The sequence below is a fragment of the Fragaria vesca genome, linkage group LG4, assembly GCF_000184155.1.
Source record: "Fragaria vesca subsp. vesca linkage group LG4, FraVesHawaii_1.0, whole genome shotgun sequence".
Taxonomy (NCBI): domain Eukaryota; kingdom Viridiplantae; phylum Streptophyta; class Magnoliopsida; order Rosales; family Rosaceae; genus Fragaria; species Fragaria vesca.
In genome coordinates this window covers 20,051,684-20,069,649 of record NC_020494.1, presented here as the reverse complement: position 1 = coordinate 20,069,649, position 17,966 = coordinate 20,051,684, and the positions used below count along the sequence as shown (strand labels likewise).

The following is a 17,966-nucleotide window of genomic DNA, read 5'->3' as shown; positions in this document are numbered from 1 at the left end:
GAAAATAAGAGATGCAGCATGAACGTACCCTAAGCACTGATCTCTCAACAAAAAGGCAATTAATTAAGACTAATGTACATTTTAAACTCGAGGATTTACCGATTTACGTTTATCTTATTCATGTCAATAATAGTATCCTTAAACGTGGGGCAAACCATGTTGGTTCACCATTTTCTTGAATCCACAATCAACAAATCAGCCATGATGAATGACAACGCTTGCGTTGATGGGTTTTTCGAGTTGCAGAGATTGAGACTCTGGAAATGAAACCATTGAAATGATCATCAGCCTTCGATCTCCTTCCATATCTATATCCAGTGAAAGCACATGGTGACTACAGTGCCGAGCAAGTGATGAGAGAAAGTGGTGAAGCTGTTTAGTTGGACTCAAGTCCAGGAAACTGAATAATGGTTGGGCTGTAATATATTCACAGTGTTGATGTGTTGATGTTGCCGAGCTACTTGGACAGGGTTGCTGAAAGCAGATTTTAGCATTGCTATGATGCCATCACCAACATCTCCTTCCTCAACCTTTCCCACTTGAATGGATTCATGAAATGCTTTTCATTTGATTTCCTCAACCGAAGAGCGCCCTTACCTTATAAGCCCGAAAATCTTACAGGACGAGTAAACATGAGCTACACTCAATGGCGGCTTGCTGTTCTCTGTCCCCTAAATGCGTTACAAATAGCAAGGTATGCAGTACTAGCCCGTTTCAAAACCGGTTTCGAACCCGTTTGCTGTGACCGGTGGTGTTGTTAACCCGGCTGTGACCTTCACGCTGCCTGGAATCTCGGCGACGGATTTGGCGGCGCAACTGGCGCGGTTTAGGTCTACCACTACAACACACATTGTGATTTCCGACAATGGAAATTGTCGGTAAAAGCCGTATTTTGGTCAAAAATACTGTTTCCGACGAAATATTCCTCGTCGGAAGGCGTCGCTAATACTCCCGTGGGAAATACCATCTTTCCAATGAATCGTCAGAAATTCTTCCTTATTTCCAACAAAAGTACTCGTCGGATATTGGTCGGAACTTATTATTTGTTTCATCCAAAAATAAATCGTCAGTAACTCGTCGGGAATAATTCTAGTTTCAACGGGTTAGTTTCGACCATACATTTGTCGTGATATATACTTCTGACAACTTAGTTTTGACTAATCTCTTAATTGTTCCCAATTGCAGTTGTTGGTAACATCAATGGCAAAATTTCAAGAATATATAAAATAAAATAAAAGCCAGGTACAACCCACTTATTTCTGAAATTTTTTCGATTAATTAAAGAATGTATAGTACAATTAGTATACAATATTGTATAATTTGTATACAATTTCAAATAAACTACAACAAAAGAAAAAACAAATCTATTCTCTTCCTGTTTCCTCTCCGAGGCTGGATAACAGTAAACCCTTTTTCTGCAAGGTAGATGATTGATGAACAAATTAGTCAACAACACAAGAACAGTTTATATCTTTACTCTGCTTTCTTAAGTTTAACAGAGTGGGTTTATACTAGTTTGGTAAGAGAAAGCTTTCTATATAACATATATATGATCTCTTGATGAAGTTTTATGCTATGAGAATCTAATGAATGAGAGTAAACATCCTTCCATAAACCCAGTCACAAATTCTTCAGTGACACAGAACAGATAACAAATTTATACTGATACCTAACAAGACCATGCCACTTAATTCCAATGACTTTCATGTAAGCACTATCAATCCCCATTATGATACCAAACAAAAAAAGAGCAAACCTTATTTCTGCTCAACCCCTACTATTTAACTTTCTTGTTGAACAATTAATAGGAATAGGATTTAAACACGGTATGAAACTACCTGTGTAAAGCATTCCATCATCACAGAGCTAATTCCCCTATTGATCATTAACATGAAACACTGCAAAACACACAATTCAAACCAAGAAACTTAGCCACAACTAGACAAAAAATAAGAGGTCAAGCACAGCAATTGGAACTCCAAATGCTTGATTAACATATTAATTAGCCTTGCTGCAGTAACAAATTACCAAAATCCAATACCGTCCTCCGTGCATAACCCCAAAAGCAATAAGAAGAAACGCCAAACCTCGTTTCGAAACCATATTTCACTATCAAAACCAGGTTAATCACAGAAAATTAGGACTACCCAGATTATCGTATAAGAAAGATTGAGCATTACCCAATTTGATTCACAGCCGTAGAGTCAATCGCCGGCCTTCCAAATCCCGATCACCATCCCTCCCGACCAGTGTTACCGGACACAGTGGTATTGCCCGCGAACCGCTTTCGGGATCGAACGTACCCAATCACGGTGCGTTCGCGACCCGAATCGCCATGTTTATCGATCCCGTGTCGTTAATGATATTTACTGAAGTCGATTGATCGAGTTGATTTTTACCCAGCATCATGTATGGACGGGCGGATTGAAGGGAAGGATATTTTTACTCAGAAACTTCTCTCTGTAACTGTAATCCGAACAAGGGAGGATGAATAATAGTGATGTTGTCTTCTCTTTATTTAATCTACTTACCCAAACGACAGCGGTTGCCCAGGAGAATAATATTCATTTTCCTTTGTTAATTTACATGTTTATCCCCCTCAAAAAAGGTTGTCATCGTATGTTAATAAGGGGCATTTAGGTAATGAATATTTCTTTTGTTATTGTTGAGATTTTGTGTATAGTATGATTCATCTATGTATGTATAAGTCTGTTTTGATATACAGCCGTAGGATGTGATAGGTATAGTGAAATACAGTTGTGGTAGAAAAATCACACATTTTCGATAACGTTTGGGCTCTGATCAAGGTGGTCAACCCTATTTATGTTTATTATCTCTTATAAGGAGCCTTATTGTCGGGAGGTAAAGTTCCCCAAATTTTTACATGGGCTGCTTCATCTTATCTACGCGAGTGTGTGTGCGCGGAAGAATCGACCAAAATTAGTCATAAGGGGGTTGGTGAGAGCGTTTTCGTGTGATAAGGGACGTTGATTTTGGGTTGACCTTGTAGATCAAGACCCAAACGTTATCAAAAATAGGTCAATTTTTTCCCATAGCCATATTTAACTACGCTGATCACATCAGACGGTCAAAATTTAATTATGTGAATTTTAGTCATCGAAGCCCTATCATGCCTACTAATATGGTATGACTTGTTTAGTAAGTTTTGTGCAAGTGTACATCTTTGTGAAGCAACTATATCTTGCAAATAGAGTTTTGAAAAATTAGCCGTAGGATGTGATATGTATAGTGAAATATGGTTATGGTAGAAAATTCACATATTTTTGATAACGCTTGGGGTCCGATCAAAGCGGTCAACCATATTTACGCTTATTATCTCTTATGGGAAAACCTATCGTTGGGAGGTAAATTTTCCTTTTTTACATGGATTGCTACATCTCATCTACGTGAGAGTTTGTGCGCGGAAAAATCGATCAAAATAAGTCACAAGGGGGTAGGTGATAACGTTTTCGTGTGCTAGTTAGGGTTGACTCTTTTACTCTTTTACTTTTTTACATTCCCAACAACGTATGTGTGGTTGGAATTAAACCTTTTATTTTTCGACGATCTTACGACAAAACAAAAATCTCGTTGGAAAATGACCATTTCTTTTACGACCACAGTGGACCTCGTCGGAAAAGTAATTAGCGGGAACGTTTGCCGCCAAATTATAATTGTTTCCGACGACATTTTCCGACATATTGATTTTCGTTGGAAATAATTTTCATCAAAAGATTGTATTTCCGACCATTTCTGACGACTTGTTGGAAATAGTGCTATTTCCAACCAATAATTTGTTTGGTCGGAAAATGTTCGTCACAAAAAAGGATATGTGTTGTGTGTACTCCATCTGCTCCTCCCGGGTTCAGCTTGCCAGTTGTTTAGCCGGCGAGCTCTGTTGTCGTTGTGGCTCCTGCTACCCTAGCCAGGTCCAAGAGAGGTCCAGATTTGGACTTGGGTACTTTGGGTAAGAGGGGGCGTGGTGAAGCTTCTGTGACTGATATGCAACAAGCGATGGTACCGCGTATGAGCTTTCCTTCAATACCGAAGCTGGCTTTAGCTCATTCTGGTGGGCAGCTTGTGGTGTCTCCAGCTAAGAAGCGTAACGTAGGTCGCCCTTGAGGCTCAAAGAATAAGAGGAGAATATATGGTGGAGGGATTATGGGCTTCATGAGGTCCCCCGGAAGGTCTAGACTACAAGAGAAAACTCTTTTAGCGACAAACCTGATTTGTCACTTGTTCTAAAAAATTGTCGCCCATACCAATGAAATTGTCGCTAATTTTGTCTCTAATACTGGGTGCACAGATACTTTTTTGTGACAAACTAAAAAATTTGTCACCGAAAAGTATCATAGACAAAAAATCTTGTTTGTCCCTAATTCCCTCTATCTTTGTCACAAATACTGTCCAGAATTCCTAGAAATTCACCATATGGCGGGAAATTGATTGGGTAAAATATACTACTTTTTTATTTCAATCTTCATTAGTTTTATGAACTTAGATTGATGTATAATCAAAACTAATAAATATCATCAACGATCACAATTGAATTTCTATTTAATAAAAAAGAATTCTATATTGTCTCCATCATGATAAAACATACATTCCACTAATAATAAAACAATTCTACTCGAACTTCATCTTCCTCTCACTGCCCAGCAAGCCGTGACAAATTTTCACCAACATTCTCAAAAGTGTCTCTCATACATCATGCAACCTCCTAGAACACGCTTATTGGTGAGAGCAAGCAATAAATAGGATGAGAGTTTTCATCAATCTTCATGTGAGATCCATGTTATAGCACAACAGAAGCCAAGTGAAAAGACATATAATTAAGAGAAAATTAGATAAAAACCCAAAATACTAGACCTCTTTTAAGATAAACCCATACATTTTTTTTTTCATTTTACACCCACTCCACATAAGCAAACTTACCATATTGAGCAAATGTCTATAATTAATAGTTTTATTCATTTTTCGGTTTCTCTTATTTGCCCTTCAGACGATAGAAAGCTAAATTTGATATCTTTCTCAATTTTAGCATCAATTTGAAACTCAAATATTGAGCTAAAATTTAGTTTGATTTAACTTTGTCATAGTCAATTACATTTTTTAATTTCTTACCTTGTTATTACTAAATTGAGTGTATATATATATGTTATATACAGAAGTATGCCATTTGTAATAGAATGATTCTTTTCATTCCTAAGCTCACATTTGGTGTCTCTTTATAGTTGAAAATGTCTAATTGTAAGGTACACGTTTTGTTCTTTGATTAATTTTCTTCTTTTTAGGTATATTATTATATCATTTCCAATTCTGATCGAGAGAACATTTTACTCTCAACTACTTACATGTCTAATATACCTATTAAGTAGGGCATGATATGATAATATACCTAAAAAAAAGAAACCCAAAATTGGGTATAGGGTTAAGGTATAGGGTATAGGGTGTAGGGTGTAGGGTGTAGGGTATAGCTAGGGTTTAGGGTTTAAAAAATCAAAATAGCTAAAATGGTTTTTCATCATAGAAATCCACATACATGTCAAAATTTGAATAGAATGGAGGACCACATCAGAAGCCACATGGTCCTACGGACAGTGTAAAATTTCTTCATTTTACTCTAATCAGATTTCTTATTTATATTATATTCTACCTTATGTATAGATTAGATAATGAATTCCTTTCACCTAGATTTTTTCATAAAAAATAAATAAAACTACATGATTCTTGTAAATTGATTGAAAAATTTTAGTGTTAGAAGAAAAACTCATAATCAAGGTATTTAAGACGAGACAGGCTAACATACCCACCAATACCTCATACCTTTATTTTTATTTTTATTTAAAATTTAATAATTAAAATGATGGTAACCTAAAGAACTGGTCATCATGTTACCCACTTAAAATATGACACGTGACATTATTATTATTTTTATTTTACAACATATAGACATTTATTATAAACGTTTCAACCAAATGTCCTTATGCTTGTAAAAACGTAGTGAAAGATGTAAATATCTTCTCAATACAAAAAATACCACCCAATTACAAAACCGAAAACCATATTACGTGAATGAGGACGAATAGTCTATTTGGACATAATCTGAAAATTTACCATCTCGACAACACATTCGTCCTCAATTTTGTAAAAAAGGTCATAAATCTGTAAATTTGGCCAAGACTTTGTAATTACAACATATGGACATTTATTACAAAAGTTTCAACCAAATGTCCTTGTTTTCGTAAAAACGTTATGAAAGATGTAATTATTTTCTAGATACAAAAAACACCACCCAATTACAAATCCGAGAACCATATTACGTGAATGAGGATGAATGGTCAATTTGGACATAATCTGAAAATTTACCATCTCGACAACACATTCGTCCTCAGTTTTGTAAAAGAGATAATAAATCTGTAAATTTGGTCAAGACCTTGTAATTACAATATATGGACATTTATTACAAAAGTTTCAACTAAATGTCCTTATTTTCGTAAAAACGTTGTAAAAGATGTAATTGTTTTCTAGATACAAAAAACACCACCCAATTACAAAACCGAGAACCATATTACGTGAATGAGGACAAATATATGGTCTATTTGGTCAAAATATGAAAATTTACCATCTCGACAACACATTCATCCTTAGTTTGTAAAAAGGGTCATAAATCTGTAAATTTGGTGAACACCTCGTAATTACAACATATGGACATTTATTACAAAAGTTTTAACCAAATGTCATTGTTTTCGTAAAAATGTTGTAAAAGATGTAATTATTTTCTAGATACAAAAAACACCACCCAATTATTTTGACTACTATGCCAAAAACATCATCAGAAAACAGTGGAGGACTGTCGTCTGACGAAAAAACATATGTCGTTTGAGGCCCTGCCGTCTGATTGATGATTAGACGACAGTTCTCCACCGCCATCTGAGTGTTGATCAGACAAAAGAACATATGTCGTCTGAAATTTGACAAGTCTAGAGGGTTTGCGATCTTATGTCGTCTGAGTTAAAGACGACAACATATATATGTCAACTAAAACAAGAAAAATTAAGGTTTTGTCGAAATAGATGTGGTGTGATACAACCTTATACTGCATATAATCGTCGAGCCACAAAACCTTCAACGACAAATACATTCACCTGTTGTGGTTAGATGAAATTTCTAATAACAATTTAATGTCATCTGATGTTGTTAAGTTTGGAAAATTATTAGACTATATGTCGTCTCAATGAAAAATCAATGACATATATATGTGATTTGATGTGGCACTTATGTCGTCTGATAGTTCATATCACTTCACTTTTATCTTTTATGTTGTAGGATATTATGACTTATGTCGTTTGATTGTCTATTAGATTTCACATTCTTGTTTCTATTCTTGTTGCTTATGTTGTGTGATTGTGAATTGAACTTCATATGTAACAAAAACTAAGAATAAAATGAACAAAATACCACTTTATTTAATATTAAGAATCCACTTCAATTACAAAATTATTTGAAGTGTAAAAATACATGTGTACAATAACAATACAATTTGATTCTAATGTACATATAACTACACTCATGATCCCACTGCTCGCCATTCATCACCGACAATGCTCCCAAAAATTACTTACTGTTGTGTTATTTGGGTCAGCCTCACCAGGATTTCCTTGAGTACTTGGGTAGGCAATTGCAATGATGTATGCATATTAAGATCCGAATTGAGGGGAATCAACTACAAAAAGGAAATAAAAAACCAACCGTGTAACTACTAACTATACTAATTTTCTCATTTGTTGTGTTCTATAAACCTTGAACATGTACCAAGCTGCAAGAACTCTATTGATTTGTCTTTGTCAAAATGAGAACCTAAACAAACAAGCCAATAAACAGAAACTTAAATAAGTGATACAAAGAGTTATAAGATCATTAAATCCAAGTCTTACTAGGATCACAACCAAATGCTAGAGTATCATCCAATAATTGTAATTGTATGAACAAATGCTTACCATTCAATTGTCTAAGAAACACAAGCTGCTCACCAAGCTTGAAATGATGCTTTGAAGCACCTGTGTATAAAAAGCTATCAGTTCAAAGAGAACTCACTTTGCCACACTCGTGTCCAGCCAACAATTTGTCCTCACCAATAGGACCATTCAAAAAGCCATTACCAGTGAAGGCAAAACAAGGCCTAGTGACTTCAGACAATGCCCTGCTGGACTTATCAAAACTATCCAATTTGTGTATTGCCACAGCAAACTCCTGTTTGTAGCATTCACCATGATACACCACTGTTAAGTCGTGGTTGTAAAATGCATCATTCATAGTGACCTGGTGCGCAATAGTAGAATCAGAACAACAAGGGTCATCAGAAATGAAACCAGCAACGCGAGAGCCAAATCTGTCAACAGCTGCCGGTATGAGTAGCTCAGTAGCAGAAATCACCCTGCTAATCTCAATTACAACATTAGCCTCATCAGATGCGTGAGAGTGAAATTGATAACTCAAATAAGATGAATGACATGAACCATGACCCTTGGAATGAATGAACGTAGTCAGGTCCAAAGCAACAGTCACACGTAGACTCTTTCCATTGTAAACATATCCTTTTTCCCCAGATGCTTGTTTCAATTCAGAAGCAAACATAGTGGATCCCTTATCGAAGTCGTCTTCCCTTTCCTCGTGCGCCATGTCACCAGCACCAACAACAATAATCTGAAGACTACATTCTCAATTCATCTATGCCCAAAAGACGACCGACAACTGGTTTAACACCAAAAAGTCAAACTCTCCAAACTCTCCAGAGTACCCATCACCCACTCTAGTATGCTGACAATAGTGGCTAGGTTCCCCACTCAATGCACTAATTTTCTCTTCACTAACAGGTTCCATAACACTCACATGAATATCACCATGAGAATCATGTCCAGTGTGAAATGTTACTCCTACTAATAGGTGTTTCATAGATATCTATGTTACCTTCCGTTCCTGAAGCTAGAGATCAGGAGGTGGTGCCGGAAGATGGCAGAGTTCTGAACTGTAAGATTGGATCGCTCAGAACGGGAACGCCGAAGTTGGATTGAATGTCGTTGGGAACGACAACATCGGTGCCATTCAGGCTCAGTGAAGTGAGGCTGATTGTCTTGGCGACAACGACGGACAGAGGCGGACCAAGTTTCTCAATCTCGTGGGCAGGGGTCGGCCTTGAGTGGATGACCGCCTGTTGCTATGGAACCACACCGAGCTCACAGATCTTCGTCATCAAATTTCAAACCAAAAAACTACAAAACAATTAAAATAACAATCAGAGAATCGAACCTGGTTTCGAGAATCTTGCGGGTTAGAGGAGATCAAAATGGCATTAATTCAACCTCTATTCTTCCAATTGAACAATTAAACTACGACTTCATCCTCTACTAAATGAACATGCATCAGCCTCTTGTTATCCTCAAACAAAACTGAACCCAACTTCGATTCCCCTGATTCAAACGAAATCAATGAGAAACACAAGATTGCGCTGTAGCATCAAGAATTGGGTTTTACATGGAGGTTCGATTGAAACTTGATAATCGGAATGGATTCTAGCTCTCGTCTCTCCGTATAAACTGGAATGCCTTTGTATCTTTCATCGTCTTCTTATTCTTACTCGCGAACCCTATTTTTTTTTATTAAGTTGAAAGTGACCGGGTAAACAAGTATTCATTACAGAATATTTACAGCCATCAGATATATTAACGATCCAACGGTTACAAATATTCATAAAAGTCACAGTATGGTATACCCACCAGTACTGTAGAATTTTTCATTTAAGACAGCATCAATTAAGCTTATTTATTATGTTTATATGTTATAGTTGAATGGTGGTAATTGTGTAAAATTTAGAAAAAATAGGACATAATATGTATCATAATTGATACATTTTAGATGTCTATTAAATATGAATATTAGGTGGGTTTTATTTAAAATTACTCTTCAAAATTGGGTGTATATGAAAATCCCCCTATAATTAAATAGAGAGAAGAGAATTACTCTCACAGAAACGTAACTGATCGAGCAAAAGAGTTTAAATAAATTGTCTGTGTGCGCAAAATTGTAAATTTCAGAAAAATAGGGGATAAGAAGAATTTAGTGCTCAACAAATAAAGGATGAAACAAACCTCAAGCATATTACTCAGAAAAAGGTTCTTCATTGAAATAATCTATGCGTACAAAGACAAATGGTAACTTGAATACAAGGCTTCACTCACACTGTAAGTATTGCTACAAAGACAAATGGTAACTTGATAGGTACTACTCCAAAGTACGTTCATCAGAAATCATATCAGGGAGTTTTGGAATGTCAGCTTCTCTCTCTAGTTCATTGAGAATTCCCTCCCACTGTTTCTTCAAGTGGCTAATCCCAGAAACTCTTGTTTCTCTCCCCTATCCTAGGCTAAGCTAGCAGACAACCTCCTCAATCTCTTGAGGTATTCCCTGGTTTCTTCAATCTCAGCTTCCCCAACAACTCTCTCATAACTTTTCCTCCCCCCCCAGATCTCTCTCTGATCCCTCCATTAACGCCCCATCTCTTCAGTCGTATTTGAAAAGTTTTGCCTCCCCATTAAACGCCCCTCCACTCTGATCCCTCTACTCACGCCCCATGCTGCTTAAATCTCTGCTGCAGAAAGATTTTCTGTCCAGATCTTAGTTCATTAAACTCTCTGCTGTGATTGTCTCATTGTCTGTCCTAGCTTTTCATTCTTTGTGATTTCTCACTGTAGATCTGGACACCTGGGCTTGGTGAGAACCGTCCTCTCTTCCCGAATTCTCTCTCTCAAGGTAGTGCTGCAGTTCCCCACTAACCCTTTTCTTGTCAAAGTTATTGTAAGTTCCCTATGTTTCCGACAGCGGACAGTACTTCTTCCTTAACTCCTTATTGTCCAGAATCCCTCCCAGTCTAACCACCTTCATGAGGCCCTCTCTTCAGAAAGATTAGTTAAACAGCCCTCATTTCAGTTCCATTCCACCCATCTGCCGTTTCAACCTATCAAAGAGTCAATTTAGCTCTTCCTTCTTTCATTTGTCTCCCTTCAAGCTTCCAAGATCTATTCCACCCACAACCGGTCTCATGGCCAACCAAAATCATCCCTTGCATCTTAACCCAAACCCAGATGAAAATATCATTGACCTAAACCTCCCTGAAGTCTAACATGATCAACCCCCATCCCTTGTAGGCCTTGTCATTGCTGACAGACCTCTTAATGTTGGAACTGTCATCCGAATCCTCTCTAGGGCTTGGTCTGATTTTGGAGAGGTCCATGTTGAGTCCATCTGTGATCAGAGTACATTAGCGATCACCCCTCCTGATTTTCAAAGTAGCAATCGCATCCTCGATCGGGGTCCCTGGTTGGTGATGGGCCATGTTGTGTGTACCAACCCTTGGCCTTTTGACTCCAGGCTTGAAGACATCCTAACCCATATGCTTGCTATTTGGGTCCAAATTTATGGCCTCACCCGGGGCCAAATGACCGAAAGTAATGCAAGGTTCATCGCTTCGATGGCGGGGGAGGTTATAGATGCAGAAAACCCTCAGACTGTCTGGAGGGGGTTCCTTCGAGCCCGCATCAGAATCAACTCCAACAACCCTCTTTCCCCAGGAGCCTGGATCCGTTCAAACAACTTGGAACCCATCTGGGTGGAGTTTCGCTTTGAACGAATCTCCTTGATGTGCTACAACTGTGGTTGTCTAAGTCACAGTGAACGTTTCTGCTCCAAAGAACGACATCCAAAAGCTGAGCGCTTCGGAGTTTGGATGATCACTCCCTTGGCTAGGCGCCCTAATCAGGGAATCACAGATGGGGAGAGGAACTGGGAACGCTTCCAGCGGCAAAGCTTTCAGAATCGGCAAAACAGTTGTAACATTCCAGGAAGTCCCCCCCCAAACCCTCAGCTTCTTCCAGCGGCTCCTCACCTGTGCCCTCTAACGAGCCCCAGTCGAATAGCCATTGTCATCTCTAAACCGACGGCCAAGGCTCTCCCTCCTCGCAGATCGGAGCAATGCCCCTTGTTTCGTTCGAACCATGCAATGCAGGTGACTAATGAAAAGGGTAAAGGAAAAGCTATGGTGGAGGATCTTTCCTCGGCTCATGCCCTAGATGATATGTTGCTTGGAACCCCTGTTCCCTTCTCCCTCCCCACCATTGGCCCACTCGGGGACCTTTCTGTTGGCCCAACCCAGTTTGTGTTCAATAATGCAACCAAGGAGTTTGTTCCTGTTGTATCCATAGCCAACAACTCCTTAGTTCAATCCAGAACCAGAAACTTCCCTCCTACTGCAACCCTTTCCCTAGGCTCTTCTTCCTCTGCGGCTCAAGAACCGACCGTTCACTCTTACCATCTCTCTGGAGACTCTCCGCTCCTTGACCAAGCTTCCTCTTCTGTGCAAGGTCAATATCTTTCAAACCTAACCCACAATCCATCCTAGGCCCAGATCTGCTCAAACCAAGCCCAATCCACCCTCCAAGCCCACTTGTTCAAGTTCTCTCACATAACCCGAAGGACCCCCAAGCTTCTCGAGCTCAAAGACCAACCCCCAATCATTGCCAGATCTAATTTTGAAGCCTCTCTTCCTCTCCCCCATTGCAAGTTAGATCGGAACTCTTCCCCGCGGACCGATCCTGCAGTCTCAGGGATTGTCTCCTTTCTTGACCAGTTGAGGCTCAAGCGGCTAGCTGAAGAATTTGAATGCGATGAAGACCACAAAGCTAAAAAGTAAAAAAAGACCTCTCTGACCTCTCATCTCCCTGAAGAAGTTATGCAAGTTGTTTTGGCAGATCCGTTGGGGTTAGGAGTTCTCCCCTTCCCAGATCAACGAAGCCTTCTCCTCTCTGAGCGTAAGGAAGGCTATCCAAGTCCTTCTTTAGCCAGAGGCCGCCCCCGTGGTTGAGGTGGACGAGGTCGTGGCCGGAGAGGCTCTGCTACTTTCTCAGCCACTCCTCTGTCAAGTTCTCAGCAACGTGAATCTATTCTCCGAGACACTCTCAACTCTCCGGAGGGCCTCATGGTTATGCAGAATATCATTGCAGAAAATTTCCCCAATCTTAGCTCTGCAACGGATCTCTCGGTTGCATCTCTCCAGAGCATGATTCCCAACTCAATGAATTTCTCAGTCCATGTGGATGCTCTAAGAAACCTCCCCCCCTCATTCGGTGAGTTGGCCCGTGTACTCCCTGAACCCCTCCAGGTCATTCCCAACTCTTTTACTTCGGAGGGAAGTCATCTTCTAAACCAGGCCACTCCTGACTTTGGACCTGAAGCTCCTCTAACTCTGGGTATGAATCCGATCCAGGTTAATGAGATTGAAGAGCTGTTCTCAGATCATGGCACCGGTGGCTAGCCAGACGCAGCCACGGACCATCCATGAGGCTATTATCTTGGAATTGTCAGGGTCTAGGGGCTGACCTGACTGGGAAATCTTTGAAGCGTCTGAGAAAACGCCACAGCCCCTCTATGTTATTTATTATGGAAACTCGACAACAAGAAACGACCCTCAAAGCCTGGAAGAGGCTTCTCAAGTATGATTACTGCCACATTGTCAACCCGTCGGGTCAGTGTAGTGGAAGGCTTGCCTTGTTTTGGGACAATTCTGTAGTTGTTTCGTGTATTTCTAGCTCTCTGAATTTCATTTGTACTTCAGTTAAGTTTGTAGCAGAAGATTTTCTATGTAATATCTCATGGGTTTATGGTAACCCCCATGTCAATGAGAAAAGTACATTCTGGCGTTCTGCGTACTCTGCCTTCCCTCCTAGCTTACTTCCTTTGTTGTGCATAGGTGACTTCAATGAGATTTTATGGCAACATGAGAAGTGGGGTGGTTTGCTGCAGCCCCCTTGACGAATTAATCTTTTCAAAAGAGTTCTTAGATCATGCAGAATTACTTGACCTCAATTATCATGGCCCGGACTTCACTTGGTTTTGTGTTCAGCATGGTCAAATTGTCATCAAAGAACGACTTGATAGGGGGTGTGCCAATAATGCTTGGATTTCAGCTCTGTCGGGGTCACAAATTCTCCATCTCCCCAAAATAGGATCGGATCACCGACCAATTTTGTTAGACACAGATATCCAGGGCAAGTTCATTGTTCCTCTTTTCAGGTTCGAGCTTCTTTGGAACTCTCACCCTGATTGTTCTCAAATTGTTTCTAACAACTGGTCACAACCTGTGAGGGCCGCTGCGTTCTCTACTTGGGAGAACAATCTTCGGTGTTGTTCCAAAGCTCTTTCGGCTTAGGCTAAAGTCACATTCCCCAACTTTGGATCACAAGTAGCTGCGGAGCTGGCGGCAATCCAGAATAGGCTTGACCAAGTCAATGATGACTCCCACCAGAACATTATAAATGCCACAGATAAGATTCATTCATTATGGTCACCGGAGGAAATGTATTGGAGCCAGCGTTCTCGTATCTCATGGTTGGCTCACGGTGATGCTAATACTAGGTTCTTTCACTACACTTCTTTAGTCAACAGGAGGAACAAGATTCTTCGTCTAAAGGATGACAATAATGGTTGGCTCTCTACTGAAAAGGATATAGCCAGGCACCTAACTGAGTACTTCAAGGACATCTACACTGCTTCTCCAACTCAGTATAATGATGGTCTTAGACTTTGTTGATCCACTGGTCACAGATCAAATGAATCAAGAGTTACTTGACCATTTTTCCATCGACGAAGTGCGTCAAGCAACCTTCGACTTTGGTTCCCTCAAAGCTCCGGGACTGGATGGTTTCCCAGGTACGTTCTACCAAGCTCATTGGGAAATTGTAAATTCCATTGTTCATAATGCATCTCTCCAGTCTCAATGCTTCAGTCAAATCCTCTTTCAACAACACTTTCATTGCTTTGATCCCCAAAGTGGATGTTCCTCAATCTGCCTCCCAATTCCGTCCAATTGCCTTGTGTAACTTCTCCTACAAAATCATCACAAAAATTATTTCTACCCGCCTTAAAAGATTCATGCCCATGTTAATCTCGGAAAATCAATCAGCCTTTGTCTCTGATCGCCAAATTCAAGACAACATTCTGGTCACCCATGAACTCTTTCATCGTCTAAAACTTCTGAAATCTGGGGACAGTGGTGAGTTTGCCTTGAAATTAGATATGATCAAAGCCTATGATCGAGTTGATTGGGGTTTTTTGAAAGCTGTTCTGCTAAAAATGGGTTTCCACCATTCTTGGGTTCAACTTGTAATGGGATTCCGGGGAAGAGATTCAAACCAACAAGGGGACTCCGGCAGGGAGATCCCCTTTCCCCGTCTCTATTCTTATTTATCAATGATGTCCTCTCTAAAATGATCAAGAAACTGTGCTCTAGAAATCTGTTGGATACCATTCATTTGGGAAACAATAGTCCTATGGTCAGCCATTTGTTCTTTGCAGATGATTCCATTTTCTTTTTTAAAGCCACAAGATACAATGAATCAGCTCTCAATGACATCCTGAACCTCTATTGCGGAGCTTCTGGTCAATCCATCAATCTTCAGAAATCGTCTATCTATTTTAGCCTAAACACCCCTCCCCATCTCTCTGACCAAATTTCCTCAACCCTTCACATACAAATGAACCAAGAACCAGGTCCCTACCTGGGCCTCCCTACTCTCTGGGGCCGATCCAAAGTGTCAGCTTTAGCCTATGTGAAGGAAAGAATTCAGAGGAAAATTTCTGGTTGGCATCAATCCACCCTTTCCAGTGCCGGCAAGAAAATCATGATCAAAGCTGTTGCCTTAGCAGTTCCAACCTTCTCTATGTCCGTGTTCAAGTATCCGGCTGCCCTCTGTAATCAAATTAACTCTGCCCTTGCAAATTTTTGGTGGGGTAAATCGGATTCTAATGGTATTCATTGGAAAAAATGGGAGTTTCTTTGTCTCCCTAAGTCCCAAGGCGGGTTAGGCTTTCGTAATATGGGTGACTTTAACTTAGCTTTGCTAGCTAAGCAGGCCTGGAGGCTCCATAGCAACCCAGATTCTCTCTGGTCTCGTGTCATTAAAGCTAAGTACTTTCCGAGCTGTACTTTTTGGGAAGCTAAGATAAGTTCCTCCCCTTCTTGGGCTTGGGCTAGTCTGTTGGAAGGGAGGAGAGTTCTCCACCAGGGTTCCCTTTGGAATATTGGGTCCGGTTCTTCGGTTAAGCTGTGGAGGGATAATTGGATCCCCAACTTCCCCAACTTCAATCTTAAAGACTATGTTCCACTTCACTCGGAGGATGCCACAGTGTCTTCTATCATCAATCGGAATCAGAATACTTGGGACCTCAGGAATCTCAGCCATCTTTCGGCCTTTGTCCAATCTGCTATTGGTGCCACGTCCTTTGGCTTGAACTCGGACTCTGATACTTTAATTTGGCCTGCTTTCTCTTCTGGATTGTATTCTGTTAAGTTAGGGTACAAGTTTCTTGTCAGTAAACTTGCTCCGTCCGCCACAGCTCACCCTCATCACTCTGCCGCAATTTCACAAGACACTTGGGATTGGATTTGGAAACTCCGGGTCGCTCCTAAAGTCAAACACTTTGTATGGAGGGCCATCTCCAACATTCTTGCCACTAATGGTAACAGGTTTGCTCAACACATTGCTATTTCCTCTACTTGTGTGATTTGTGGGGAATTTGATGAATCTGTGGAACATGCTCTTTTCTTGTGTCATTGGGTGACAGTGGCATGGTTTGTGCACCCTCTCAGTTACAAAGTAAACTTGCAAGGCTTCACCTCTCTTCAAGATTGGGTTTTATCAGTGATGAGAGATGGCTCTATTCTCCATTCCAACTCAGAAACTTTCTTTTCCCATGTTGCTTATCTCATGTGGGAAATCTGGAAACATAGGTGTCACGCCATCTTCAAGTTTTCCAAACCGGATCCTTTGGTTACCTCTTCCAAAGCTCTTGGAGCTTCTATTGAGTATTTGGGAATTCCTCCAAACTTGAGAAGCGCTGCTCATGCTGTGATCACTTCGAATTCTCTGTCGAATTTGAAATGGGGTCGCCCTGCTTTTGATAGCATTAAGATCAACACTGATGCTATGTGGGACTCAATCACTCTCTCTTCCGGTATAGCTGCAATTGCAAGGAATTCTTCAGGAATCATAGTAGGAGGCCTTGCTTCCCAAACTTTGGCTTCCTTTGCCATTGAAGCTGAGGCACAAGCTTTCATTCTTGGACTCTCACTAGCTACCTCCCTCTCCCTTTCTTCCTTTACTTTAGAATCAGATTCTCATGTTTTAATTTCTGCTTTATCAAACCCTCTGTCTTCGGTAGATTGGTCGGCTTCTAATCTTCTAAAAAAGATTAGGTTGGTAAGTCGCCAATTCAACCGAGTTAACTGGTCTTGGATCAGTAGATTGGCTAACTCTGCAGTAGACCATGTTGCAAACTTAGCCAAATGCGGGGTGTGCATAGGCACTACCAGAAGAAAGGCTTTAGCCGACGAAAATAAAAAAACCAGGCCGACGAAATTTTCCTTCGTTGGCTAATTTAAAATTTTCGTCGGCTAAAATGGACTTTAGCCGACGAAATTAAAATTTCGTCAGCTGAATAATTTTTTTCGTCGGCTATAGTCTGTGAACTTTAGCCGACGAAATTTTTAAATGTTTAGCCGACGAAAAATATAATTTCGTCGGCTAAAGTGTCTTATATTTGCAGATCTAGACAACAACTCATCTGGGAAAAAAAAAACTATACGTAGAACCTTCAAACGCAAAAAAATCGTGAAATAAGATATGACCAGAATGGTGAAATACGTCTATGATTGAAAAATAACGGTATTCCGGTAAAGTCTCAGTACCGATAGTTGCGGTCAATGCAATTTACTCTTATTATTCACTATGCTGCAGATTTGGCGTTTGGTGTCCAATTGACTATTGTGATACCTTTCCGGAAGCGTAACGGCCCTACGAGTCAAACTCATTGCTAATGCCATGATGTATGGGCCTTTTTGGCCATCCGAGTCCGTT

The 17,966-nt window shown here is 40.1% G+C and overlaps 1 protein-coding gene across 1 annotated transcript; it reads right to left on the bottom strand.

Moving 5' to 3' along the window:
• Window positions 1-7,447: 7,447 nt before the first annotated feature.
• On the bottom strand, window positions 7,448-9,635 carry LOC101294841. The gene is made up of 2 exons (XM_004297470.1): window positions 9,363-9,635; window positions 7,448-9,272 (listed from the first exon to the last, which is right to left on the bottom strand). The coding sequence occupies exon 2, from the start codon at window positions 8,680-8,682 to the stop codon at window positions 8,083-8,085; it is 600 nt and encodes a 199-aa protein (XP_004297518.1). The 5' UTR covers window positions 8,683-9,272; window positions 9,363-9,635; the 3' UTR covers window positions 7,448-8,082.
• Between the last annotated feature and the right edge of the window lie 8,331 nt (window positions 9,636-17,966).